This window comes from Lipotes vexillifer, unplaced genomic scaffold, assembly GCF_000442215.2.
Source record: "Lipotes vexillifer unplaced genomic scaffold, Lipotes_vexillifer_v1.1 scaffold22, whole genome shotgun sequence".
NCBI lineage: Eukaryota > Metazoa > Chordata > Mammalia > Artiodactyla > Lipotidae > Lipotes > Lipotes vexillifer.
The window spans coordinates 2,986,073-2,996,147 of NW_006779050.1; the positions used below are offsets into that span (position 1 = coordinate 2,986,073).

The window sequence follows — 10,075 nt, forward strand, 5'->3', positions numbered from 1 at the left end:
TCAGGGGTTTTTTTTTTTTTTTTTTTTTTTTTTAATAAATTTATTTATTTATTTTTGGCTGTGTTGGGTCTTCGTTTCTGTATGAGGGCTTTCTCCAGTTGCAGCGAGCGGAGGCCACTCTTCATCATGGTGCGCGGGCCTCTCACTGTCACAGCCTCTCCGGTTGTGGAGCACAGGCTCCAGACGCGCAGGCTCAGTAGTTGTGATTCACGGACTTAATTGCTCCGCGGCATGTGGGATCCTCCCAGACCAGGGCTTGAACCCATGTCCCCTGCATCGGCAGGCAGACTCCCAACCACTGCGCCACCAGGGAAGCCCACAGGAGTTTCTTGAAGTCTTTCATCAGCTCAAGGCCTTTTTCTGTCCTCTTCCTTGTTATGAGTTTATACATTTTAAAACAGTTCTTTTTAATGTTTTAATGAGGTTTCTGGGCAAGCATATGAAAAGCAGTCTGTTAACTTGATTTAGAATTCCAGATTTTTATTGTAAAAGCTGAGAAGAGAATAATGCGATGCTTGACCAATGGAATGTCTTTTTCATGAGACACCTGGGTGAGAGAGAGATTTTTTGTTGGAGGACCTTTTTTGTTGTGGTTGTCATAATGTGATTCAGATTTTGGAGCAAGTTTTTTAATCTTCAGGCTGCTCCATGATAAAACTCTGGGACACCATTTGCTTTGGAATCTATGCTGCTAGGACCCCTCAGGATCTACACATAGAACATCTATTTCTAACCTAGGGGCAATAACATCTGTCAAGATCATTGAGGGGATTAAAACATCACTTGTAAAGCACCTAGCACAGAAACAAAAATTGATTAGTTAAGTAACATTATAGTGCTGTCTGTTATCTAGCTTAAGTTTTATACTATTAATAGAGTCCTTGATTATTTAAAGTTTCTGGTTGGTATCCTTATTTCCTTTTTCCTGACTCCCCTCACTCTGAAAAAGGAAACTCTGTGGGTTATTCAAGCTTTAGGTAAAGAGAAGAGCCTTACTGACATGAATATGCAATAACAAACTTCCTCTAAACTCTTAGAACTGTCAGACGTCCTTGTAGAGGGAATGCTCTGTCTTTCCTTTATATGCCATTGAAAATCTTTGATTTTGATTTAGAGCTGCAATATAAATTCATGATTGGGTGGTTTTTCCTCTTTGATATTGTCTTGAAATTTTTTAACTTTTTTTTTTAACTGTAAAGTGTACAGATTGGTATTTTCCTCCAAGTTATATTAGTTATCATGTTTAAGGTCAGAAAACACTGGCTTAATGTCTAGTTGATCTATCAAAAACTTCTCTCCTTTTCTAGGTTATCTTGGAAGATCTAGGACTCCAAAAATGTTTCCCTTGAAGGATGCCGAAATGGGTGCCTTTACCTTCTTTGCCTCTGCTCTGCCACATGATGTTTGTGGGAGCAATGGGCTTCCTCTCACACCAAATTCCATCAAAATTTTAGGGCGCTTTCAAATCCTTAAGACCATCACGCACCCCAGACTGTGCCAGTATGTGGATATTTCTCGGGGAAAGCATGGTAAGTTGCTGTTGTTGTCTCCTATTTTGTGTTCTCTACCCTGTTACCCTGGTTAGGTTATAATATACATTGTAAACATATAAAGTAATCAGTATGTGTGTGTACAAGTGCCTTCACCTTTCACTCTAGCCAAACTGCATCATTTGAGTTTTCCTTACTACATTTGAATGATTCATATTTCCTAGATCTGAGAATCAAGATTTTTAATTTTCTCTTTCAGGGAAGCCACCTATTCTCAAGCATTTCTTCACCTCTCTAAGAAGGAAATGAAAGTTCTAAAGTTAGAAACTTTAGAGTTGTTTATGAGAGTGTATTTTATGATTGAAAGTAATAATTTGGGTTAAGTTTCTTCAAATGAAAAGAGAGTCACTAATTTTTTTACCTCTTTGGAGCTGCATTAGTCTTTTCATACAGGATTTCATTTGGAAAAAGTTGAACTGTAATTGGTTAAAAAGTCAGTGTTTCACTAGGAAGATGTTTACTGCCTTTTTTTCTTCCGTAGCCTGTATCTTAGTCCATTCTGGCTGCTAAAATAAGACACCATAAACCGAGTGGCTTATAAACAAGAAAGGTTTATTTCTCACAGTTCTGGAGATTAAGGCACCAGCAGATTCCACGTCTGGTGAGGCCCGCTTCTTCATTGACAGCCATCTTCTCACTGTAACCTCACATGGTGGGAGTGGGAAGGGTGTTCTCTCAGGCCTCTTTTGTAAGATCACACCTCCCAAAGCCCCACCCTCAAGCACCATCACACTGAGGATTAGGTGTCAACATATGGATTTGGGTGGGGGGGGGACACAAATGTTCAATCTGTAGCACCCCTTGAAGGTGCTTATGTTAGCAATATTTTAATTATTTTAAAATTATTTTTGAAAGCTTAATTGCATGCTGAGGTTCCATTTCTTAGAATTATTTTAAATGCATCTCACTGAAATATATTTAATTTTTCTAAAAAAATGATTTATGAAAGTTAACCCTATATACTTGCTGATATTGTCCTGTTTTTATTCCTCCAAAAATGGCATTTTCAGGTGTTTCAACCTAACATTAATAAAGACGCTAAAAAAATGCAGACTATTTCCTTTATTGTTTTGCTGAAAAACAGGCTAAATAATACTTTCAAGGTTATGCCTCTTAAAAAATAGTTGCTCTGAAAGTTTTCTAGACTGAGTAGAAAATGTTTTTTGTAATAAATATTATTGATGGCTAATATTTATTGAGTGTTTATTATATATTAGGCAGTATTCTAAGTATTCTAAGCTTTACATATTTTAATTAACTTAATGCTTACAACCTTACCATGAGGTAGAAACAGATAAGGAAATTGAGGCACAAAGCAATTAAGTAACTTCTGGCAAGTTTGTTGTTTAAAAACAAGCAAACAGGGCCTCCCTGGTGGCGCAGTGGTTGGGAGTCCGCCTGCCGATGCAGGGGATACGGGTTCGTGCCCCGGTCTGGGAGGATCCCACATGCCGCGTAGCGGCTGGGCCTGTGGGCCGTGGCCGCTGAGCTTGCGCGTCCGGCAACGGGAAAGGCCACGACAGTGAGAGGCCCACATATCGCAAAAAAAAAAAAAAAAAAAAAAACAAGCAAACAAAAAACCTTTTGCTAACGTTCTTATTTGATAAATGGCTTCAATGACGTTAACTAAATTATAGAACTCATTTGGGGCTTTTTATATAATCGAGTACTTGATAGATATTGTCAATCCCTGAATGCCTCAAACACCACCCCGCCAATCCAATTACAAATTCTAAAGAATTTCCGCTTGTGGGGTTGACCTAGTTCCAAAATCACTCCAAACTTAGCAATATAGTGGACCCTCATTATCGTCTGTAGCGAGTAACCATAAATAGTATTGCTGTTTTACATATGCAAATTTGGAGTATGCCTGTCTTCCCAAAGTCTTGCCACTTTACTCAGTTCTTAGGACTTCTTCATCCTCGTATCCTGAAGTGCCCTTTATTTCTTCCCACTGTGTCTGGAAGCCTGTATGGAGCATCACTTCATATGACTGCGGTCTTGCCTCTGTCGTTTTCCCTAGGCTTTCTTTTCATGGGATAATTGACTCAGTAGTCCTAGATACTTCTTGAGCTCCTTCTTTTCATCCCACTATCTAAATGAGACCCTGTAAACACTGAACTAGGAAAAACCTTATGACATTATCCCTTTGGGGAACACTACTGCTAACTGCCCAGGAACCATCTTTTTAGTTATAAATGTGAGATAGGAACTAATCTCCTTAGACACTGTTGGACTCTCTTAATGTAGAGCCCAGCTCAACATCTAGGTAGTCTCTTTAGGCCCATCCACCATATTGCTGGTTACTCTGTTTCCCCTGCTTTCCCTGCTCCTGGATCTCAGCAACCCTTTCTTCTAGGGACACACAGGTCATGGATGTGTGTAAAATTCATATATTTTAAGTTTGGCTGCCTGGAATGAAAATATCAATGATTGTCAAAAGGTTAGGAAATTTGATTATTTTTTTACTGTCGGCAATGTTCATTATCCTGAAAAGTTGTATGCATCATAAGGTGTAAATAAATTAGAATAAGTGTCGATGTGAAGGTCTTTTTGTTCCAAAACATCCCAGTCATTTCAGTTGAATTTAGTTTGAAAAGTTTGAAAAGGCTCTACTCAACAGTCTCCTAAGTGAACATCACATATTTCTCGATGATTTAATACCACATGATTTTGGTTTGGACTCCACTTAATTGTCTCCTCAAAGAATTTTGATTTTGGTTCCTTTCCCCGCTTTATTCTGTTCTTACTATACAGATACCTCACAGTTTGTCATTGTTAGTCCCCCACCTCCCCACCTTTCGCTTTTTACTTGGAGTAATGTGTGACATGTGGTCTGTTTTACTAACATTATGTTTTTACATGTTAGGTTAGCTCAGAAGTCAGGCTCTCAATGTTTCCTATGGATCAGTCAAAACTGATTCAAGATGATGTTAGTTTCTTGCTAGCTCAGCAGAATAATGTATTTAAACTCAAGAATAGTGTACATTAGAATTTGTGCACTTGATTTATTAAAGAGAAGTTGAGTAAAATATCTTTAAAAGAAAAAAGCCAATAAAGCATGAAAATACTTAAGTTAACAAACTTAATCTTTTTCTTTTGAACTTGAAATCTCAGCAGTTTTAGAAGCAGAATAAGGATTATAAATGGTAATACATTCCATTTTATTTGGTATTGGTTGCCCAGAAATCTTTTGTTTATTGCTGGGAAAATCAAGAACAAAATTATTTTAACTAATAGATTTGAAATTTAGGTAGAGAATAATAGAATTGTTAAGAACCTTCAAAATAATATATTCTATATCTCTAGCTGCATATATATTTCAACCTAAGGGTCTATATCAGTTTAGAGTTCCATCAAAGAAACAAAACCAGTAGGAGATAGATAGCTAGATAGCTACACAGATATAGATTAATTGCTTGGAATTGGTTTATGTGATTTTGGGGTTGGGTAGACTCATCTGAAATCCATAGGGCAGGTCATCAAGGACAAGCTGAAGTTTAGACAACAGCTGAAGTCACAGTCCAAGTGTGGAGTTTCTTCTCCAAAGGAGAGTCTATTCTGCTCTTTAAGAGGCCTTTACAACTGATTGAATCAGGATCACCCAGATTATCTAGGATAATCTTCCTTACTTAAAGTAAACTACTTGTAGATTTCATTTGTTAAATGCCTTCACAATAACACCTAGATTAGTGTTTTAATACCTGGAGACTATAGCCTAGCCATGTTGACTCGTAAAACTGACAATCACAGTAACCTAGTAACAGTGCTGTTTTTTAAGCACAGAATTTTTCTTTATCAGTTTTACTCTATAAATATTTACTTAGAGATTCTCTTTAAAAGGTAATGAGCTAGTCTCAGTTTTTAATGTGAATAACAAAAGAATGATGCAGTAACTATATTCTAATAACCTTTCATGTTTTAACGCATTTACAATTTACCTCTTTCTTTAAGTTAAAAAAGTTTCTTTTAATCTTTCAGTCTGTTTTAGTCCCTCTTTTTATTCAACTACTTTATTATCTGTCTTGCTTAATACTGTACTCTCTTCCATTTCTTAGCATTGACTTAAAACATACAGTTCAAACTGCATGTACACTACAGTTATACTTGGCATTCATCAACTATTTGTTAGAAGAAAGATTATTTCACGGTTCTTGTATGTTCTACTCTTTAAAGTTCATCTTGGTGTCACATTTGTTTTTTATAAATAATGCCACTACATTGCTGACTTATATTTGGCACATTATGATTCTTAAATATTTCTGTCATATTTTATTCTGTGAAATATTTTATAACAAACAGAAGTTATTTTCAAATAGTGGTCCTGAGTTTCAGAATGAAGACTCTCTAACGATTTTTTGAAAAAACAGGTTCATATTGGAAACATTGTTTTGGTATACACTCTATTACCTCTGGGAGAATCTTTGATATTCTGCCAAGGATTATGGTTCTGCTGTCTTACAGTAATACTTTAAAGGTCCATAATATCCTAAAGCTTTGGCAAACTCTGGCTTATGATATTTTGAAGGAGTTTCCTGAAGAAGCCTGATATTTTTTTTCCCTAAATCATTTTAAGCCTGACAAATTTTAGGCTAATGCCAAACACTTTGAAAATCCTTCATAGATATGGAGACTTATGAATATATAATTAAAAATTATTCATTAATGGGGTATGCACATTTTAACATATTCTGATGGTTTTGTTTTACATTAAAATCAGTACTATTGTGGTGTTATTATGCCTAGTTTACAACATAGGCATATACTTTCCTATGCAGGACACACTTCTGTTTAGACAATGACTATCATTATGTGAGACTCATTCATTTCTAATGGCTGCATTGAGCCTTTGCTCAAGTTAACTCATTTAACAGGTATTTTTTAATTAGATGCTTATATGTTTGAGGTATAATTCTAGGCACTGGAGATGCATTTTAAACAAGACCAATATCCTTCCTGCCATCATGAAATGCATTATCTAGTAGAGAACAAAGGCATTAGATAAAAATGTATACAAATCTTTAGGAGTTGAAATAAGTGCTACAAAAGAAAAGTACATTGTGGAATAGATTATATGATAGGAGGAGCAAATTGATTTGGGGGGACCAGGAAAGTGTTCCTGGAGGAAATCACATTTAACTGAGTAATGAATAATAATAATAGCTAACTCTTAGGGCTTCTTATGTGCCAGGTTCTTATTATGTATTAACTCATTTCAACCTCACAGCAGCTCTATGAGGTAGGTACTGTTGTTTTACGGAAGAGGAAACCTTGGCATAGAGAGGTTAGCAAAATCCCCCAAGGTCACATAACTAATGAGTATTAAACCTAAAATTTGAGCCCAGACAGAATAGTCTGTGCTCTTAACCACTATGTTTCATGATAGGAGTTAACTGGGAGAAGGAACAAGGAAGATCACTTTAGGCAATGGGAATCCATGTGCTAGTAGGAAAGGGGAAGGAAGACCAGTGTAACTGGAAGTTGGTGAGTGACAGACAAAATAACAAAAAATAAAGCTAGACAGAGAGTTACGTATTCAGATTTATTAATTATTATATTATCACTTAGGTTTTAGTATGAAAATATGTCGGAGGGGGAATAAGAATTAATATGAGAAGATTAGTTAAGAGATTGTTGTAGTAATCTAATGAGGGATGTTGTTGGATTGGACCCAGATTGTGGCAGATGGAGCAAACTTTACAGATTCTGGAAACATTTGGGAAATAGAAATAGCAGGGCTTTTTCTTAGGATTTGAGAAAGGGAGATTACTCCTAAATTTGTAGCTGGAGCAGCTGGCAGGATAGTGGTACCATTTACTGAAACGGTACTAAAGGGAAAGGCTTAAGGAGCAAAATATAAATTCTGTTTGAGTCCTGTTGTGTTTGAGGTAACTTTTATATTAAAGTGAGAAACTGGCTATAAAAGCCTAGAGTTCAGAAGAGAGTTCTGGGCTTGAGATAAAATTTAAGAGTCTTTCAACCTTGGAAGTAAATAAGGAGAAAACACAGTCTGAAGACCAAGAATCAAAGGTGGAAGCACTAGAAGCATTTAAATTTGGGTAGAAGAGGTACCAGTCTACAGAGGAGACTGAGGAGAGGTAGCCAGATAGGTATAAGGAAAATTGACAAAATGTGGTAAAAGAGAAAACAAAGGAATGCTGCTTCCCATTTTGGTTTTCTGACAATATTATTTACTTTTTCCTTCTAGAACTTCACAGTTGTGCTGAATTGCTTGGAATTCAACTTTGCATGCTCGTTTCTTTATTGAATTGAAGAACTAGAACTTTTATCTCAACTTTCTTTCCTATTTTATTCCTATGTTTCCCCTCATTAAATGTTCTTTCAAATTTAATTTTCTTTAAGTTCCTGTTTAGATCACTTGGAGTTTTTTTCTGAAAGTGATAGTTTTCATTTATAGTTGTAAAATTTTGTGTTTCAGATCATTCTATATAATGCCACCACCTCAGTTTGAGCTTCCAAGATGTGACCCATACAATATCCTGCCCTCACACCTCACATGATTGCCTGTGTACCATTGTCCTTCATCTCTCTTCCCAGCAGGCAAGACCATACCTTGAATCAGTCCTTCCCATCTTCTGCTCTCATTTTTCTACCTTTGCCGTTTTTCATTTTCACCAAACCTCCTTGCAGTTATCACTATTTCTGGTCTCTTTTCACCTTTACTTCTTTATCTTGTCTTAGCTTGCCATCTGTATTATGTGTTTACCTTCTTCCTTATCTTAGAACTCATTTTGCATAGATATTCATAGTACCCCAGTTTCTTTCTCCTGAAATAACCTTATCAAATCTCCAACCACTAGTGAACCCAGTTGTGCTTTTCTCTCACTCCTCTTACATTCTTTCATCTAAAAAGGAAAAGAGTTTGTTGATCTGCTGCTGTGTCAGACAACGTGTTAGTCACTAGGTACCTGATGATTACATTAAAAATGTATAGACCTTCAAAACTGTGCTGTCTTATTCTTAAACAGTTGATCTGTTGGAAAATAAAAATTACATCATGATATAGATTGTGCCCACCAAAATTTTATATTATTACTAATCTCAGCAAGCCCCATGATGTTACAAGTAACCCCAAGTTGATTTTCTGTTCTTTCTCCATAGTCATGATTCAGAACATTTCTACTTTTCTCAAATTTCTGTACTCAGTTTCAAAAACCTTATATTTGAACCAGACCGTCAAGACAATTTGTCCCTAGCTCCCAATTTCCCCTTCACTTCAAAATTTCTTTATATCTTCATCCAAGCTTTCTCTTCTCCTAGTCTGTGTCAGAGGAAGGATTACTTCTTTTTGCCAAAGGTAAACTTTTCCAGCTGTTTTTCCTGATGCACATGGGAGAAATTCTAGAGAAAAACACAAGATGAAAAGAAATGGTTATTTAATGTGTTGTTTTATTACACATTTATCCTGTTATTCTACATATTTGATTTTTATGTAGTTAATGTAGACTTTGAAAAGCTCTTTTAAAATATCATTTATACTGTATGTTAATAACTTTAGTGGGGTATATTATTTTGTTATTAAAACATTGTGTTAATCAAATATAAAGTGGAGTTGGTGTTTTTTTTTACTCAGAGAGACTGGTGGTGGTGGCTGAACACTGTGAACAGAGTCTAGAAGACTTGCTTCGAGAAGGGAAACCCGTGAGGTACTGTATAATATCAGGACAATTACATGAAAAGCAGAAATTGGCAAACAAAAGGCATTTTAACTAGAAACTATAGGATTTTAGTTTCTTCTGTTACTTGTTTAATGATAAAATCCAGGTGTAAATTTTCACTTTAGGAAATTTAATTCACAGGCCTCATAGAAATTCAACATTGACATTATCCAGTGTTCAGCTTTTGTGAGGTAAGCATTCTGCAAAGTACTTGACAAAAAATTACTAAAGAGGATATACAGGAAAATTTGAAATCTTTTTAGTACCAAGCATTTGTCTAGCTGAGGCTTAAGAGTATTTCCTGAGAGAAGTACATGGTAACTTCTCACAGGGCACTGGTATTCTTAGGGACATAGGACATAGTGAACTGTGTAGAAGGCTAGATTGAAGAATAGAGGGAAATAATAATCATGGCTTGGGTGGAATATAATCATACAGTTTAAATTCAGTTATTTCAGGGGCTTCCCTGGTGGTGCAGTGGTTGAGAGTCCGCCTGCCGATGCAGGGGACACGGGTTCGTGCTCCGGTCCGGGAAGATCCCACATGCCGCAGAGTGGCTGGGCCCGTGAGCCATGGCCACTGAGCCTGTGGTTCTGGAGCCTGTGTTCCACAACCGGAGAGGTCACAACAGTGAGAGGCCAGCGTACCGCAAAAAAAAAAAAATAAAATAAAGGTATAAATTCAGTTATTTCAATGACACGTGAAATTTACTTTCTAAGGCATTTTTGGCAAGAAAAGTGGTCTAAACTTTCTTACAAATATACTATTAAATGAGCTTCACAGATTTTCTGAAATTATCTTAAAATTATGAAAAATGTGTCTTTTTTTTTTTTTTTTTTTTTTTTT

At 36.2% G+C, this 10,075-nt stretch overlaps 1 protein-coding gene across 3 annotated transcripts in view; it reads left to right on the plus strand.

The window, feature by feature from the left end:
- The window catches only part of TBCK (TBC1 domain containing kinase), a 236,479-nt gene that overhangs the window by 6,896 nt on the left and 219,508 nt on the right, over positions 1 to 10,075 (plus strand). For 2 of the 3 annotated variants that reach the window (XM_007452154.1, XM_007452156.1), the window contains exons 1-2: positions 1,337 to 1,529; positions 9,145 to 9,217. In XM_007452154.1, coding sequence (XP_007452216.1) covers positions 1,337 to 1,529; positions 9,145 to 9,217 — 266 coding nt within the window. Of the gene's footprint in view, positions 1 to 1,307; positions 1,530 to 9,144; positions 9,218 to 10,075 lie in introns of those variants that run through there. The other variant, XM_007452155.1, reaches the window with a different exon arrangement.